Below are 19,102 nucleotides of genomic sequence, written 5' to 3' on the forward strand. Positions count from 1 at the left end.
CACCGTCAATTTCAGAACATTGTCGTCACTCCCGAAAGAAACCCTGTACCCGTTAAGCGGTCATTCCCTGTTTTTCCCCTCTCCCCGCCAGCCCCTGACGGTCTACTTCCTGTCTCGATGGATTCGCATATTCTCGACATTTTACAGCAATGGAATGATACAGTATGTGGCCTTTTGTGACTGGTTTCTTTTACGCAGCCTGCCGTTTTCAAGGTTCATCTGTGTCCTATCAGTACTTTGTGCCTTTTTAGGGCCAAGTGATGTTGTGTTGTATGGAGATAGCACATCTTGTCCATCCTTTGCTCCATTGATAGACGTTTGAGCTATTTCTGCTTTCTGGCTACTGCGAATAATGCTGCTGTGAATGTGCACATACAGGTTTTTGCGTGAATTCTTGTTCTCATTTTATTGAAGGGGAAACTGAGGCAGGGGTTAAGTAACTTGCCTGAGATCTCATGGCGGAAAAGACCCAGTAGAGGAAAGCCTCGTTTCGGATCCTGAGGAAGAGTGAGCTCTCAGGCCTCCCCTGCGGCCACCTCTTCCTTTTTAGGTCTCTGGCTCTCATGGGGCTAGAGCGTGTTCTGATGGTAGGTGTGATGGCTTCCAGCGGGGGGGGGGGGGGGGGGGGGACGGGACCAGAGGTTCAGCCTAGTTCTCCGAGGCGGACACCCTGCGTTCGTGTTATTTCCCACTGGGGAAAGCCTGGGGCTTCTGCAGTCATCGGTGAGGAAGTACCTCTGAGATCCGGGTTCCCGTGTGTGCAGCGTCTTGCAGCCCCTGTCCCCTGGTCCCCCTCAGGACCATCTCCACTGACCCAGCGTTCTTAGTACTTGAGGGAAGACGTTCCCATGGGTAGCTGGATGCTAAGGATGTCACTGTCTTTAAATTGAGGATATTAGTAAGAAGTAATGAGTGCTTGTTATAAAAATATCACACAACGCAGAGATCTATAAAGTAGGAAATAAAAGAAACAACTCTCGCAAACCCATAGCCACGTTCAAATTAAATGGTTTGCCCACGTCCCAGAAGATGCCATGCCCGCTTCCCCCTTATCCTGAAGTGCCTTTCTGCTCTTCTCTGGCTACCGGCCAGGGCCCAGCATAAATGCTGTTGTGCTGGAACTTTCTGGACTTCTGCGGTCCTCTGTGATCTCCTCCTCCTGTGACCTTTTCTCTCCAGGGGGCATGACACAGGGAAAGACTAGAGATCAGGAGTTGAACAGCAGCAGAATCCCTGCACCTGAGAGTAGTCTGTGGAGAAGGGGGTTTGTGAAGAGAGAGTAGTGCCAGGCCTCCTTTCTCAAACCTTCCAGAGCTAGTTAGCTCGGTAAACACCGTGCACAGGTAACTGTTAAAATCCCGGCAGATTGTGTGCAGTGGGGCGCCGGTGCCTGTCCTTGATGACTGGTGTGTTTTGCTGGCCCTTGGTGTCCTGCATCTCCCAGCTCTGGACACCAAGTGGCATTTCAGGGACCGGCAGCCGAGTCACGGAGGCCCGGCCGTCTGTGGTTTTGCTTCTTGTTCCAGTATGCCGGCCCCCACCCCTGGCTCCTGAGCATACCTGGAGGTGCTGAGAGTTTGGTCTTCTGGAAGGGGTGCAGGCACAGGTCTACTTTTTCATTTTCGTGTTCCAGAAAAATCTTTTTTTCTCTATCAGCCTCTTGGACGAGAGCCCCATGCCGCACCGGGCCTCTGTTCTGATGCCCTCACACGATCCCACGTCTTGTGCTGTTAAACTGAACTCTCTCAGGGCAGGGGAGCTGGACAGCCTGGCTTTGAGCTGTGGTTCTTCTCTTTATGCATTGTGCGTCAGTTTCCATGATGATAAAATGGGGATGAGCATAAGAATACCTATCTCGCGGGTTTTTAAATTAGAGTATGTCAGGTGCTTAGAAAAGTCTCAGGCTTAGGTGCACGGGTACATATGGTACATGGGAAGTACCATATAAGACAAGCTGTGATTAATAGGGCTTTTTGTTTCCAGGACTGTCTTCTGACCATGGTAGGGAGAGTAAGCATAGTATCGTAGTATCGTGTATAGTAATGTGTCGTGGAAAGACCATGAGCTTTGGGGTTGGGTTACTCTGGATTCTAATTCCGGCTCTGTAGTCGTGGGCATGGGTAACCAACTTCAGCAAGCCTCAGTTCTCCCCACTGCAGTGCACATTCTAGCATGTTCTAAGGCAGACAGTTCAGAAACATTTGATTGCAGCTTGCAGCCTGTCCTTTTTGATAGGAGCATTGGCCCAAGAGCCACTGTTTAGTAAAATCGTGGAGCCACAGAATGTCCAGCCCGGCTGAAATGCCCCAAATCTCATAGTTCCAACTCTCCTTTTACAGAGAGGAGACAGGGCCCTTGGAGAAGCTGTTTCTCTCAGACTCCGTGGCTGAAAGCAGAGGGGCTGGGGCGAGAACGGGGGCCTCCTGAGTCTAGCCCATGGCTTCTTCCTCACCAAGGGTTGCCTGTGCCTCTTTCAGAGCTGGAAACATGAACAAGGCCAGAGAGAAGAATGAAGACAGTGGCTGTGTTTTGAAATAGCCTGGTCTAGGGGAAGCAGGAGGCATACAGGGCAAACCTCAGCTCCCTACACAAGCCCCGGACTGGCCAGCTCTCACTAACCGTGAGTGACTGTCACTATTGCTACCACATTGTCCTTAGGGCCAGTAACCGCTGCTGGTGGGAGGCCTAGGCCCTCTGTGCCAGCAATTCTCGGACAGGAGCGGGCATCGGAGTTGGAGGGCTTGTTCAACCACAGGTGGCTGGGACCTGCTCCTGGAGCTTCTGATTCTATAGGTCTGGGCTGGGATCTGAGAATGTGCCTTTCTAACAAGTTCTGGGGTGTTGCTGTTTCCATAGGTCCAGGGATCTCACTGAGAACCACTGTGTTGACCTGGCCCTTGCTACTGAGAGTGGTCCTTGGACATGCCTAATAGAAATGCAGAATCCCAGGCCCCATCCCAGACCTGCAGCAACAGCAGCCTTGCCTTAGCAGGTGCCCAGTAGTCTGTGTGCACATCGTGGTTTGAGAGGCAGTGGTATAGTGTGGAGTTCCCCACTGTGGCTGCAGAGTGGAATCACCAGGAGAGCTTTGGAACCCGCGGATTCCCAAGCCCCAGCTCATACGAATTAGGTCAGAGTCTCTGGGAGTGAGACTCGCACATCAAGAGTCTATAAAGCTCCCCAGGTGACTCCTGTATCGCCACGTCTGAAAACCACCAGCTAGAATCCACAGTGGCAGCCGCGAGGGGTCTCAGGGATGATGGGTTCCAAAGGTGGCATTGGATGCAAACCAAAGGCATGAGAGCGAGCCAAAGCAGGCTGCCTGCGGTCCCACGGCCGATAGTGACACATCCAGGCTCTGGATGTCAGATAATTCTTCTACTAGCTCTTTCAATTCTAAGTCCCCTTAGCACAGTTCATGTAGCTGCGGTGTACCAGTGTCCACAGGAATCCACCAGACCTTGGAAGATCGGTCTGCTCATTGGAAATACAGCCTCCGGTTGTATTTCAGAGCAGCCTTCTGTACTGAGTGAGAGTTCTCTGTTCTAGGCAGGCAGTGTGCGCGGTGGTCAGGGCCACGCACTGAAAGCCGGCCCTGCCACTTACTAGCCAAACCTGTGGCTCTGCGCCCCAGGCTCTTCCCCTAAAAACAGGGATGGTAATGATAGTGGCCACCATGGAGCTGATTTGGAGATGAAGGGTTAATGTGACAATGCTGAGGTCAATGATTTGCACACAGGAAGCGCTTTATAAATGTTAATTATTATCTCAGTAGCTGGGTGACCTTGGGTAAATCACAGGACCTTGACCAATCCAGGCTTTTAACTTCTCTGTGACTCGGTTTCCTCCTCTGTTAAATAGAGGTAAGCAGAGAACTGACCTTACAGGGTGATTATGAGGAGTAGATGAAATTGTGACTCTAAAGCCATAAGCACAGTTTCCTGCACACGGTTGGCATCAATGAATAGTGGTTCCGGTCGTGTGTTACAGACTAAAACACTGCGCAGGAGTAAGTAAGGTCTGGTTGGGGCAGGCTCTGAGTTGGGCCAGTCCTGACTCTCTAGAGGGAGCATCTAAGGCCATAGGGATTGAAGGCTTCTGGGATATTTTTGCCTGGAGAAAAGCTTATAATGCCCTTTATCCTCCTTGACGTAAAGGATTGTCATGCCAAGGCAGATCGACTATGTGTGATCCAAGAGGACAGAGTAGCAGTTATCATGTAGTTCATGAGAGAACTTTCTGATAGTTAAAACTATTCTGTAGAAGTGAGAGTGAGCTCTCTATCACCAGAGGTATTCAAGGAGAACTTTAAGTCCTCTGGTGGAAACATTAAGAGAATTTCAAGTCTGAGATTAGAAGCTACATTAGTGTTTCCCAGGTTTGCTTATTGGTAAGAATCATCTGGGAGCATTTATTAAAAACACAGATTCCCTGGGGCACCTGGGTGGTTCAGTCGGTTGAGTGTCCAACTTTGGCTCAGGTCATGAACTTGCAGTTCGTGAGTTTAAGCCCCACATCAGGCTCTGTGCTGATAGCTCAGAGCCTGGAGCCTGGTTCGGATTCTGTGTCTCTCTCTGTTCCTCCCCGGCTTGCACTCTGTCTCTCTGTCTCTCAGAAATAAATAAAGATTTAAAAATAAAGGCACACACACACACACACACACACACACACACACACACACACACACACACATTCCCTGCTGGTCATCCCAGACGAATTAAGCAGGCTAGTCCAGGACTAGCCCCTCCACATGATTCCTACTGGGAAGTTTGGAAAACATGGGCTAAATGACCTCCAGTCTCCTTCCAACTCTGAGATTCTTTGCAAAAGATTATGGGGAAACACATTCTGGGCGGGAATAGGTCACACTGACCCCAGGTCTCCTCCTGTAGCTTTGGGAGTCCTGCTTCTTGGCCAGGCCACGGAGCCCATGGGCACACCAGCTTGAGTCCCTGACACTTGTTCCTTTGGGCCTGTACCTGGGTTGGCAGGGAGCGCCACCACCCTCTCTGCTCCCCCTCCCTCCCCCCCCCAGGGACCTGTCACCAGGCCCTGCTCTCAGCCCAGACTGAGCAGGGGTCAGAATCCTGTGTTTCTGAGAAACAACACGAATTTGTCCCAGCCCTCCTGGCTTCCTGCAGTAGGTTTTGTTTACTTGGATTTTGCTTCTTTTGCCCTGCTTCTGCCTACGGTTACTTTTCCTCGGCATTCATTAGAATTAACAAGATAACCATTAAAGGTTAAACCACAGAAAGACCTGTGCCTTGTGACTAAAAGTTGCTTTATTAACACAAAGCACTGTCCTAATTAGAAGTTTAGGGAGATGCAGTTTGGCCTCCTTGCAATAATAATTACAATTATGAAGATAATTTTGTCCTGTGTTTATTACAGTGCCTTTCTGCAAACTTCCCTATTCTCTGCTGCAGCTCAGGTGTCAGCACTGGGGGAGGGCACCGGGGAAAGGCATGCTTGAACCCGGCTGCTGTCCAGATGCTGGTGTTGTCTCCTGTTGTTAGTCCCCCTGAGCTCCCAGTTGAGGTCTGTGGGCATGCACTCACCACCAAGTAGCATGAAGTGCTCCTATGCCAGAGCCTTCCCCTCTGAGGACTCGTGAGCAAGAGTGAGGCTCCAGGAAGATATAGAACAAGGCAGGGCTCAAAGATGGAGTCCCAGAGAATAAAAGGCCTCTGGGCCTTTGTTCATGCCTTGGCCCACACCTGGGTTGCCTTCCCTCTTTCCTCTCTGGCTCTCATAATCTCTCATCCATTAGCATCCAGCCTGAATCAAGGGTGACCAACTCTCCTGAATGGCTCGGACTGCAGAACGATCCCCCAGGATGCAGGGCTTTCAGTGCCAACATTGGGAATGTTCTGGGCAAACCAGGACAAGTTGGTCACCCTGCTGGAATCTTTGCATTCACATTCTTTGTCCTTCAGTACCTTGCCAAAATGACCTTGGGCAGTTTACTGTCAACACGGGCCTCACTTTCCATCTGTGAGGATAGCTCATGGTTGTTATGAGAATTTAATGAGTTCATATATGAAAAGTGCCTATTACGTTTCTGGCACATACTAAACACTCAGTGATGTTAGCTATGTTTGTTCGGTTGAGTTGAGTGAAAATGAGATCTTTGAGATCCCCTGGCCTCCATGTGGTTCACGAATCCTCTGTGCGGTGAGTGCTTGATCACACCCCAGCATGTGGCACTCACTTCCTCACGTGGGAGCCTTTTCTTTACGACTGGTGCACTGTTCCTGTACTGTCAGCTCTGAGGATTCATAGAGAATGGGACCCCCTTCTTGAAGACATCCCATGGCTTCCTGAGGATTACTCACCTGTCTCCAGTCTGGGTCTTCTCTTTCCTGGGTGGGGTACCCCCTCCCTTAGGTGAGACCTGACTCCTAGCCATATGCTTGCTGTGTCCTCTGGGCCAGCTAAGGACGCTTTTCTCTACTGCAGACATGTGTAGCGGGGATAGATGGTGCCCATCCTCTGAATTAGACCTGAGATGAATTTCCTGAGAACAAAAGATGACTGGCCTCTGTCCCCAGAATCACAGGCTCTGAACTACAAAGATCTGTAGGATTTCTTTTAGGGAAGGCCCCGGTTTCCCTTTGAGATGCTCTGCATAGACTCCCCTTTCTTTGGCTCAGCCTACAGGCAGGTACCTAGGTACTTCTTAACTCAAGGGGGTAGGATAGTAGATTGGTTAGGACCCAGGGCTTCTGGAACAGCCTAACTATCCAAATCTTACTCCCCTGGGGTACCAGGGTGGCTCAGTAGGTTGAACATCCAAGTCTTGATTTAGGCTCAGGTCATGATCTCACGGTTCATGAGATCGAGCCCCGTATCGGGCCCTGCACTGACAGCATGGAGTCTGCTTGGGATTCTCTCTCTCCTCTCCCTCTGCCCCTCCCCACTCGCTCTCTCTGTCTCTCTCAAAATAAATAAATAAACTTAAATCTTACTTCCCTTTTAGCTGTATGACCTTGGCCAAGTCACTTAATTGCAGTTTCCTCATGTGTATAGAGAGGAGATAGTTCTTAGAGTCTAGCACGTGTGAAATAGTAAGCGGTACTATCTATGGTTATTGTCAGCCCCACCCCCAAGGAACGAACATGAAGTATATCGCTCCTCGTGCACAGATAGGAAGATGACTGGGCAAGGCTGAGATCTGCTTCAGCACGTCTGGGACCTGGATCTCCGTGTGTTTGTCCCAGGGACCACAGAGAACTGTTCCCGAGATCGTGGGCCTGTCCTCTCAGCAGGGATTAGAGTCCCCATGCAGTGTTAGTGGCTGGTGCTGTGGCCTGGATGGGGCGGGCATGTTTGCACCAGCCACCGGTGGGCAGTTCTGCGGTCAGAGGATGGATGGAACATCCCTGAGAACGAAAAAGATCCTAGGGAAGTCACTAGGTACAGCGCAGAACACTGCCTGGCACACAGTAGGGCTATTTGGGAGAGTAAATGAAAGCAGCAGGTGTGGATATATTCCAGGCCCTTGGCACCCTTCAGATGTGGTGGCCATATGCTTCTGTGACTTTGGCTGGTTGTCCAGAGGAGGCCGCACAGGCCCGTGTTACTTGAATTGGAGACTGAAAAGGGGGCGTGAGGTTGGAATGGTGTGTGGGTAGCCCGGGTGGGAGGAAGGAGGTTGTGGGACTGGACATTTCTGGGCTGATGTACTTGGGGAAGGCAGCTGCCATGAGGACCCTTGGAAGTAACTTGAATGACCTTGTGGCTTTATGTTTCTTCCGCATGCATCGTGAACACTCTCTCACCACTTTGGGGAGCGGGGGTGCATTGCACAATTGATTCTCGGTGCCTGAGCCCCGAAAGTTCCATCTCATATCCAGTACAGTTCCATCTCCAATCCAGTAAAATCCAGTACAGAATTTCTTTCTTTTATGGAGCTTTCTTGTTTCTCTTACTGATGAGGAGCTGGCTGCCCTCAGTTTATACTTGAATTTGCCAAGTTTTTTTTTTCTAATAAAAGGTATTTTTATAATAAATAAATTTTCTGTTTTAAAAGTAAATTATCACTATATATACTTGAAAAATATTTTTATTTAAATATATAGTGGTACTTTGCTTATTTTAGGTAAAATAAGCAGCAGGACTATAAGTAGTAATAAATTGCTCAAATCCTTTGTCATTGCTGTTGAACATTCTGGTTATTTTCCTTTTGATCTTATTTCCCAGGCATATGTACCTTTTTTTTTTTTTTTTTTTTACCTACTTTTACACGTATTACAGTGCACATATAATTTTTTTTATTCTGCTTTTTAAAATGGTATAACTTGAGGGGCACCTAGGTGGCTCAGTCGGTTAAGTGTCTGACTTCGGCTCAGGTCATGATCTCATGATTTGTGAGATCAAGCCCACATCTGGCTCTGTGCTGACAGTGCGGAGACTTTTTGGGATTCTCTCTCTCTCTCCACCCCTCCCCCACTCATGCTCTAAATAAATAAATAAATAAATAAATAAATAGCTGTTTTTTTATATGCCATAACTTGAACCATTAAACAAGAAAAACCATGAATGAACATAGGTTGATAATACTATTTAAGAAGCTTGGGCACCTGGGTGGCTCAGTCGGTTAGGCGTCTGACTTCGGCTCAGGTTATGATCTCGCGGTGTGTGAGTTTGAGCCCTGCGTCAGGCTCTGTGCTGACAGCTCAGAGCCTGGAATCTGCTTCCGATTCTGTGCCTCCTTCTCTCTGCCCCTCCCCCACTTGTGCTCTGTCTCTATCAAAAATAAATAAATGTAAAAAAAAAAATTTCTTTTTAAAAAAAGAAGCTCTAGCAACATTTGGGAGGTAGGGGTTGGAATGCAAGAACTCCAAATAGAAAAATAGCAAGAGACGTGAGCAAGCCTTGCCACAAGGGAAATAGAAATGGTTAATTAACTATGAATGATAATCAGTCTAATTATTGAAAGAGTTGATTAAAGCAAGGGATGTCATGTCCCCTGTTCATATTAGCAAAGATTTTTTTTTTAATGATCCATTTACTTATTGGGCAGAATGTGTATTAATTGGCATAAATACTCTGGAAAGCAGTTTGGCAATACATTTCAAAAGCCATAGGTTTATCCGTTTACTAATTATATTCCCCTCGCCCCCCTCACCCCTTGTTAACATCTTATATTCTTTTCTCATCTCTCTCTCTGGTGGTCTTAATTTTTTAAATTGAATTACACTGAGAATTTTACATAATATAACTTTTTTTTAAAAGATAAATAATTTATAGATAGATCATTATCTTTTTAATAAAGACAAATTTATTTAAATAAAGATAAATTTTTTTGAGAGAGAGAGAAAGAGCGTGAGTGGGGAAGGACAGAGACAGAGAGAGAGACACACAGAATCCAAAGCAGGCTCCAGACTCTGAGCTGTCAGCACAAAGCCCGATGAGGGGCTCGAACCCAGGAACCATGAGATTATGCATGGTTCAAGTCAGATGCTTAACCACTCAACCGGCTGAGCCGGCTGAGCCACCCAGGCGCCTCTAAAGTTTTTTTTATTTATTTACATAATCTCTACACCCAGCATGGTGGGGCTTGAACTCATGACCTTAAGATCAAGAGTCATGTTCTCTTTCGACTGAGCCACCCAGGTGCCCCTAAAGATAAATCTTTATTCTACTTATAGATCCTTGTCACAGTCTGTCTTATTTTTTTAAGTATCCGGGTGTTGTGTATGTTTTATACAGTTAGACTTGTTGATCTTTGTGACTCTTTTATGGCTCCTAGGTTTAGAAAATCATCTCCACTTCAGAGGTTGTATAAATATTAAGTTCTGTTTACTTCTGATTTTTTTGTTGTTTGATTTCAAAAAATATTTCAAGTGTAATTCTCTGTAGAGTTTACTTTGATTCTTAGGTTAATCGAGAGTCTCTATTTTGTTTTCCCAGAACTATTTTTTTTATAAGTTGATTTTTTTTTTTTTTTTTTTACTTTTTAAATTTTTAAATAAATTATTTTTGAGAGAGAGACAGAGTCTGAATGGGGGAGGAGGTAGAGTGAGAGAGGGAGACACAGAATCCGAAGCAGGCTCCAAGCTCTGAGCTGTCAGCACAGAGCTGGACGCAGGGCTCGAACTCATGAACCGTGAGATCATGACCTGAACTGAAGCCGGACACTTAACCGACTGAGCCACCCAGGTGCCCCTTCCCAGAACTATTAATTGGTTATTCTGATATGTTATTAATCCTCCCATTCCCCAATTTATTTGTGAGGCCTTCTTTAGCACTTATTAAATCATGACATATTATTTATGGACTACATTTTCTGGACTATTTTCTTTCTATAATCTATTTTTCTTTGTGCTTTATAATTTTATTTAAATTCAAGTTAGTTAACATATAGTGTAATAGTGGTTTCAGGGGTAGAATTTAGTGACTCATCACTTACATAGAACACCCAGTGCTCATCCCAACAAGTGTCCTCATCAGTGCCCGTCACCCTAAATTTAGCCCATGCCCCCAGCTGCCTCCCTCTCTGTTTTTATCTTATTTTTCCTTCCTTTCCCCCCTGTTCATCTGTTGTGTTTCTTAAATTCCACATATGAGTGAAATCATATGGTATTTTGTCTTTCTCTGACTAACTTATTTCACTTAGCATAATACATTCTAGTTCCATCCACATTGTTGCAAATGGCAAGATTTCATTTAAAAAAATTTTTTTAATGTTTATTTATTTTTGAGAGAAAGAGAGCACAATCTGGGGAGGGACAGAGAGAGAGGGAGACACAGAATCCGAAACAGGCTTCAGGCTCTGAGCTGTCAACACAGAGCCTGATGTGGGGTCCAAACCCACGAACCACAAGGTCATGACCTGAGCTGAAGTTGAATGCTTAACTGACTGAGCCACCCAGGCACCCCTCATTCTTTTTCTTTTTTAATGTTTATTTTTTGAGAGAGAGAGAGAGAGAGAGAGAGAGAGAAAAGCAGAGGGAGAGGGGGACAGAGGATCCAAAACTGGCTCTGTGCTGACAGCACTGGGCCCGATGTGGGACTCAAACTCATGAACCGTGAGATCATGACCTGAGCCGAAGTTGGACTCTCAACAAACTGAGCCACCCAGACACCCCAAGATTTCATTCTTTTTCATCAAATATTCCATTGTGTGTGTGTGTGTGTGTGTGTATACACACATATATATGTATACACATGTGTATATGTATGTGTATATGTATATGTATATGTATATGTGTATATACACACACACACATACATACATACATACCACCTTTATTCATCATTCGATGGATATTTGGGCTCTTTTCATATTTGGCTATTGTCGATAGCACTCCTATAAACATCGGGGTATATGTGTCTCTTCGAATCTGCATTTTTGTATCCTTTGGTTAAATACCTAGCAGTGCAATTGCTGGGTCATAGGGTAGTCTATTTTTAACCTTTTGAGGAACCTCCATCCTGTTTCCCACAGTGGTTGCACCAGTTTGCATTCCCACCAGCAGTGCAAAAGAGACCCTCTTTCTCCGCATCCTCGCCAACATCTGTTGTTGCCTGAGTTGTTCATGTTAGCCATTCTGACAGGTGTGAGGTGGTATCTCATTGTGGTTTTGGTTTGTGTTTCCCTGATGAGGAGTGATGTTGAGCATCTTGTCATGCGTCTGCTAGCCATCTGGATATCTACTTTGGAAAAGTGTCTATTCGTGTCTTCTGCCCATTTCTTCACTGAGTTGTTTGTCTTTTGGGTATTGAGTTTGAGAAGTTCTTTATAGATTTTGGATATTAACCCTTTATCTGATATGTCATTTGCAAATATCTTCTCCCATTCTGTCGGTTGACTTTTAGTTTTTCTGATTGTTTCCTTCACTGTGCAGAAGCTTTTTATTTTGATGAGGTCCTAGTAGTTCATTTTTGCTTTTGTTTCCCTTGCCTCTGGAGACTTGTTGAGTAAGAAGATGCTGTGGCCAAGATCAAAGAGGTTTTTGCCTGCTTTCTTCTCGAGGATTTTGATGGCTTCCTGTCTTATGTTTAGGTCTTTTGTCCATTTTGAGTTTATTTTTGTGTATGGTGTAGGGAGGTTGTTGTCCCCTGTTTAATTATTGTAGCCTTATAATACTGGTTACGCTCTATCTTCTTCTTTTTTAGGGAGAACTTGCTTGCTTATTCCCCTAGATGAAATTTAAACCATTTCAAAAAATGGTTTTGGATTAAAAAAATTTTTTTTTGATGTTTATTTATTCTTGAGAGAGAGAGAGAAAGAACATGAGTGAGGGAGGGGCAGAGAGAGAGAGGGAGACACAGAATCCGAAGCAGGCTCTAGGCTCCGAGCTGTCAACACAGAGCCCAATGCGGGTCTCGAACTCACAAGCCATGAGATCATGACCTGAGCTGATGTCAGATGCTTAACCAACTGAGCCACCCAGGCACCCCAAAAAGTGGTTTTGGATTTTAAAGTTAAAAAAACTTTATGACTTTTGAGCAGGAATTACATGAAACAATCTATAACCTGATTTCTGGAAAAAAACCTCATTTCAGTTGTTGGTCGTTAACGAGCATGTTCTGTATCTTCACATACAAATCTATTTTTAAAGATACCTTTGTGAACTTTTCTACTTTTATTAATATTGGTCAGATACATTTTCCATTCTGATTATCTCTATATATTCTATATTATTATTGCTATTTGAAATAGGATCCTTAAAAATTATATTTTATTGCTGGCATATGGGAATATTACTGAATCTTGTGCTTTTATTTTGATGAGCCATTTCGCTGAGACTTTTTTTCATTTGCATAGTTTGTCAGATGCCTACTTTGGTTTTTGGAGGTTATGCGGCCATTTCATGTGCACGTGATAATCGTTCTGTTTCCAGTGTTTATGTTTTCTGTTTCTTTGGCCAGAACTTCCAAGACCATATTCAGGGATACTGGTGTGGGAAGGCGTCCTTACTTTGCTCTTCGTTTTAAAGGGAAAGCCTCTGCCATTTTCCTTGATGTTGCCTCTAGCTTGAATGAGATCTGTCGCTTTTACCCAAAGGGGCTGTTGGATTTACAGGCACAACAAAGACTCCTTTCTAGCCCTTTGCGCATCTGGCTCGAAGCACTAGGGTACTCATTGTTTGGAAGTGTTTGCCCTTTCTGGAATCCCCAGCTTGCCCTAAACTTTGAGCCTACAGAGCCAGTCCATTTCCAGACCTTGGTCTCCCTGGACGGAAAGCCTGACTTGTGGGGATTCATTCCTCCCTGCCAGGACCTCTCACTCTCTTCTGCCAGCCCTACCAGCTGACGTAAGGGCCGGCACCTGACACTGGATGGCGGCAGGGCTAGAGGCACCTGGCACAGCCCTGGACCAGGGGAAGCAGTAAAGATACTTCTTACCAGGATGTGAGAAGACTCCTGCAGATCCTCAGCCATCTGGACTTCTGCTCTTACCCCACCTGTCCCCTTTCTTTTCTCAGACCAGCTCAGTGAGGTCACCAGTACCCCTGCCTTGCCCTCCGAGCCTGCTGGGCACTGCTGGCCCTGTGCTCTGGAGGCCTTCCTGGTCCAGTGGGAAAGCAGACACAAAGAGAGGTTAACACAGTCAGGATGAAGAGGTCCCATTCGTGCTCTGTGAGACTCAGAGGCTGGAGCAACTAACTGCTTAGAGCAGTCAGAGAAGGCTTCTTAGAGGAGGTGACATTTGAGCTGCTCTTAGAGCGAGAGTAGAGAGACTGTGAGGCAGATGAGGGAGAAGGGCTTCAATTATGATTATTTTGATAGACTTCGCATTATTGTTGCTGTTCAGAATGGGCTCTTTAAAAACTATATTTTATTGCTGGCATGTAGGAATATTAGTTGAATTTTGCATATTTATTTTGGAGCAATCTTTAGAGCCTCAGGGGCCTGGGGGTGTCTGGCCTCTTTGGGGACAAGACAAGAGTTTGCAGAGACATGGGACAGTGCTGTCTGAGTTGGGTGGTGCTCCTGGGGTTCAGAGGTGGGAGGGCGATCCCCAGTCACGGGGGTGATCCGGGCAGATTTCCAAAGAGGTGGGATGGGGGCTGGCCTTGAAGCCTAGAGAGGATTTGGCTAGAGGAAGGGGAGGGTAGACCGGAGGAGGTGCAGAGAAGCAGCATCCTCACTGTGCACCTGCCTGCTACTATGTCACCACACTTAGTACTTTTTATACTTAATTTTCCTGACAGCTCTGCCAGGTAGATGACAAGACCCCTGTTCCACAGATGAGGAAACTGGGGCTCAGGGAATTTAAGTGACTTAGGTGAGCTGGAGAGCCTAATTTCTGAGCTTCCATGCTTTCAGTGCCTCCCTTTTTAAAATGTAGGTACCTAAAAAATTGCTTTATTGGGAAAGAACTCACACACCATACAATTCACCCATTTAAAGGGTACAATTCAGCGGCTTTTGTATATCCACAGAGTTGTGCAGCTGTCATTACAGTCCAGTTTTAGAACCCCCAGCCCTAGGTTGCCCCCCCCCCACCCCAGGACCCCCAGCCCTGGGCAACCGCTGCCCTCCTTTCCGTGTCTATACACTAGCCTGTTCCAGATCGTTCATGTAAATGGCCTCATCAAGCGTGTGATCGTTTGTGACTGCTTCTTTCACTTAGAGTAACGTTTTCAAGGTTTACCCACGCCGTAGCATATATTGGTACTTCGTGACTTTTTATTGCGAAACAATATTCTTGTTTCTGGATAATACCACATTTTGCTTATCCATTCATCTGTTGATGGACATTTGGGTTGTGTGCGCTTTGGGTGCACTTTGTGAATAATGCTGCCGCGAGTGTTCCCGTGCGACGTGTTTTGTGTGGACATATGTTTTCGTTTCTCTCCGGTGTAGACCTAGGAGCGGAATGGCTGGCTGGGCCGTGTGGTGACTACAGGTTTTACCATTTGGGAAACTGCCAGACTGTTCTCCACAGCGACTTCTCGGCTGCCTTTTGTGCATGCTTGCCTTCAGAGTGACAGGGCTGGGGAGAAGGTCAGACCACAAAGTCTGTGTGAGTCGCCTGTTTTCAAAGAAGATTGTCGGAAAGTAGTGTGAAGACTGCAGCTTCACTGTGGAGTCTTTGGTGATTCCAGAAGGAGGATTCTGCAGGAGCTCAAGGACGCTGCCACAAGTGCTGGTCGTGAGCTGCTCCTTCTGCTCATAGGCCATGCCACTAGACAAGGTGTTGAATAGACCCAAAGGTTCGGGGTGCCGGAGTGGGACAAATGTGACCCGTGGTGATGAAGGCTCTTGGAAGAGGGAGGGCAGGGCTTCGAGGCTGGCACAGGGGAGACGAGTGAGAGGAGAGGAGTTGGGGAGGAGAGGCAGGGTCGGGGCCTTGTGGTTCAGGGCAAGTCCCTGAGCAGCTGTGGCCAACTGTCCTCTGTCTTTGTTCTTTGGCTGCAGATCTGGCCGAGTGCAAGCTGGTTGCTTTCCCCATTGGCATCTACAAGGTCCTGCGGAATGTCACCGACCAGATCCAGCTCATCACGCTGGCCAACAACGAGCTCAAGTCCCTCACCAGCAAGTTTATGACCACATTCTGTCAGCTCCGAGGTAGGCCCCGGTCCGCCAGACAGGAAATCATTCCCCAGGGGAGGCTTCGATGGACCTGTGTCCTGCCTGCAGCCTGGAAGTCTCTAAGTGTCACTCCTCCCTCTTGCTGGCTGTGAATCAGACTGACCGATGGTCAAGGGTGTGGGCCCAGCGGGGTGTTTGGGATCCTGAGACCCACAAGTAGTTATTTCTCAGTAGACCTGAACGAGCCCCCGTCCTCCTCCCCAGCCTAGCACTGCTTTCCCGGTTCAGGAGTGACAGATGCCGGGGATGTTGGTGTTTCCTCTGCTGGGCCCACACAGGGCCGTGGACAAGGGTGCCTGGCAGGATGACGGGCAGGGGGCCAGCAGGTGGGCATAGTAGAGTCTCTTGAAACGGCTCCTCCGGGTGGGCCCGCAGGATGCAGTGGTCACTGCAGTGCCGCACCCCCCCTCCCCCATCCTTCTGTGAGAGTCCGCTGCTGCTCAGTGAGCCGTGGGGTGGGAGAACCAGGGAGGGCACAGGAGGCATAGGAGAGGTGATTCCCACCTTCTGGAATTCTATCTGACAGGGGCATGAAAAAGGTCCAAGGGCCCGGTTAGAGAAATCCATATGTCAGATGCTGGTGGAGCGGGAGGGACATGAGCAAAAGCGTACCTCCCACGGCTGATTTCAGGCCTCCTAGAAGAGGTGGGGGCATCGGGCAGAGGCAAGAGGGAGGCGTGAACTGGCAAACAGGTCCCAGGGACAGAAGGCAGCTTGTAGAATGCTCAGCAGCCAGCTATAGGGAGGACATGGATAGGCCACCGGCTGGGTGGGAGGGGGGCGTCCCGGGGCAGGACTCGGTTCCCCGGAGGCACTGTGGGTGCTTTTCACCAGGCTGTCCCGTCCTTCATTTTCTGGGGGCCACTTCTCTGCGCACATGAGACGGGCCCTCACGGCCAGCAGGCCCCATCGGCCGCAGTGGTCAGCCCTGGCAGAAATTAGACTCATCTGAGGAACTTTTCTACAAACACAGTTGCCTTGGCTCTACCCCCAGCCCAGTTGAATCAGAATGTCTGAGTATGGGCCTGGGCCTTGTACGCATCTTTTAAAACCTACAGCAGTCATTCTGAAGTGGCAGCAGCCAAGGTTGAGGCCATGGGTCAGGGGTTATACATGCCAATGCCTGAGAGACTAGCGTGCGAGTACTAAATGTCGCGGTTTGAGTGGTGGGGCCCGTGGGAGACGTACCCCTCTCCTCTCTGCCAGGTATGCCATGAGGATGTTGGGGTTTTGTCAGTAGAAGCTAGAAATATGGGTTTTGTGTGAATTTTTACCAGGTGTTCTATAACATGGCAGCCAATAAAACACCCTTGCACAGTAGATTTAGCCCATGGGCCATCAGTTGGAAGAATCTCCCATAATATATGAGATCTGTCTCTGCCATCTCTTGTCATGGATGGAAAAGGAAGGCCAGGGAGACTGAGGCTTATCGGGGATCTCGGAGCAGCACCCCCACTCCTTGAAAGCAAGGGCTTTCAAAGGACTTGACACTGGGCATTGCCTTGTGAGATGAATAAATAAGCCCTCTCCAGGGGGCACAGCGACACATGCCAGAGAAATGCGCTAGAACCCATTGTGTTTGTGGCTTAGCTGTGGAAATTTATTTATCATAAAATACCCTTCTGGTCAGAAGTCTATGGAAGGATGCAGTTTGAACCCCCTCTGTGCGGCTGGCAGCTGCTGACTCCCCCATACCACCCTGGATTACAAAGGAAAAGCTGCGATGTGCCCAGTAATTGGGTTTCACAAAGGTGGTGGCGCTGGTGACCAGGGGCAGGGAGGGGCTGGAGCCGAGAGTGGCACCTGGCTGCTGGCTCCTGGCTCCTGAAGAGATGCTCCCAGCCCCAGCCTTTATTATAGGTTCTCTTTTAAATAGAAAAGCCCCCTCCTTTTATGTGTGAAGAGGAAACTTGAATAGGCTCTGCTGAACTTCTCCCAGGCCTGCTGGCTTCCCCTTCCCTGTTCGTGGCTCTTGACAGAGAAGGTGGGCTCTCTTGGTGCCAGGGAGAAAGGCATCCGCTTCCTCCCTCCCTGCCACACTGTCTCCTGTGGGAGCCCCGGGGAGTGTCTTCTGCTGGGCTCGTGGCCTCCTCGGGTTTGCGTCCCCTTGACACCCTTCACCCATTTTATAGAAGGAAAAAGCCAGTGGCACAGATGGAATCTACGCAAAGGGCAGGTGTGCCCTGTGGAGTGGCGGGTTTCATTGTCGGACTCTGGCTCTTCTGTCCCCTCTTCTCCTGCGTGCCTGTCTCCCCACTTCCTCCTCTCATTCAAGTCATTCTGCTCCCGGACTGTGCCCGGGGTCTTCCAGGCCCTGGGTGTGCGAGAGACACCTGTGGAAATCCACAAAGAGCCCCCGGATGAGAAGCACAGGCTGTTTACTCCGAGCTGGCTCCCGCAGGGGAGTGAGCAGCTGGCGGGCGGCATCGAGCAGAGACTCAAAGGCAGCGGAGGGGCGGGAAAGCTTTGTAGAGGATAAAAGGCGAAGCTGGAGGCAGGCCAGCTTGCAGGGGGCATCCTACGTGACTGGTTAGGGTGCATTTTGGCTTTCCGGAGTTAGCCCTAAGTTGGAAATTGGAATAAAAATCAGAGACATTGTCAGTAGTCAAGTCCCGGCTGTTTGGGGCCAGTTGTTAACGGGAGTGTTACAGGGCTTCCTGGACCGTCAGAAGAGATGGCAGTCTGACTCCCTGCAAGTCGGACCTGGAGCAGACTGGCCTGCTCGGCTGGTTACCGTGGCTAGTGGGTTGCCTCTCTGGGCAGGGTGCTGCAGGCTGTGGGCCACAGTTCTGTTTTTATGTTTGGTCTGGCCGTTGTCTGCGTGTATATTCAGTTGCTCACAGCCCATCTTTCAACTCAGCTCAGCAGTTCCTCAGGAGCACCTGTCGTGGCCCGGCTGGGGGCATGAGCAGGTGAGCGGTGGCCCGGGGGGTCCAGACGCACTGGGCGCTGAGCCCTCGCGGCTCCACACGGAGGGCTTTACACGTGTCATCTCAGTTACCCCCTCCTGACACCCGCCATTTAGGATGGGGTGAGACAACAGAGACCTAGACGTGGTTCTTGGGGAGCTCCCAGGCTCTCGGGGCAGGTGGGCGTGTGAGTGGACAGCCACCTCAACGTGTGGGGGGTGACACAGCAGACATTTCCTTGAAGCCTGGCGTGCCAGGGGGCACAAGTCTATTCTGCTTTGGGTGGGTGGGTGGGTGGGTGGGTGTGTCGGTCTGCTAGGGTCGCCACAACAGAGCACTGCGGCATGGGTCGGGGGGGTGGCTTACATTTACTTCTCACAGTTCTGGGAGCTGCATGTCAGACACCAAGGTGTTGGAAGGTTTGGCTTCTTCTGAGGCTTGTCTCCTCAGCTTGCCAGTGGCTGATTTCTCACTGTGTCCCCATGTGGCCTGCCTGTGGACACGTATTCCTGGGGTCTCTCTGTGTATCCTGACTTCCTCTTGTAAGGACACCAAGCAGATTGGATTAGGGGCACCCTAACGGCCTCATTTGAACTTGGGCACCTCTTAAAAGTCCTCACCTGCAAACACAGCCACACTGGGAG

General features: G+C 48.5%; 1 protein-coding gene across 2 annotated transcripts in view; it reads left to right on the forward strand.

Moving 5' to 3' along the window:
* The window catches only part of LRRC20 (leucine rich repeat containing 20), an 86,963-nt gene that overhangs the window by 26,122 nt on the left and 41,739 nt on the right, over positions 1–19,102 (forward strand). Inside the window, exon 3 of one of the 2 annotated variants that reach the window (XM_060642529.2) lies at positions 15,376–15,525. The exons of the other annotated variant lie outside the window; for it this stretch is intronic. Within the exon in view, the coding sequence (XP_060498512.2) occupies positions 15,376–15,525 (150 nt within the window). The remainder of the gene's footprint in view (positions 1–15,375; positions 15,526–19,102) is intronic. 2 annotated transcript variants of the gene reach the window in all.

This window comes from Panthera onca, chromosome D2 (genome assembly GCF_046562875.1).
Source record: "Panthera onca isolate mPanOnc1 chromosome D2, mPanOnc1 haplotype 2, whole genome shotgun sequence".
Taxonomy (NCBI): domain Eukaryota; kingdom Metazoa; phylum Chordata; class Mammalia; order Carnivora; family Felidae; genus Panthera; species Panthera onca.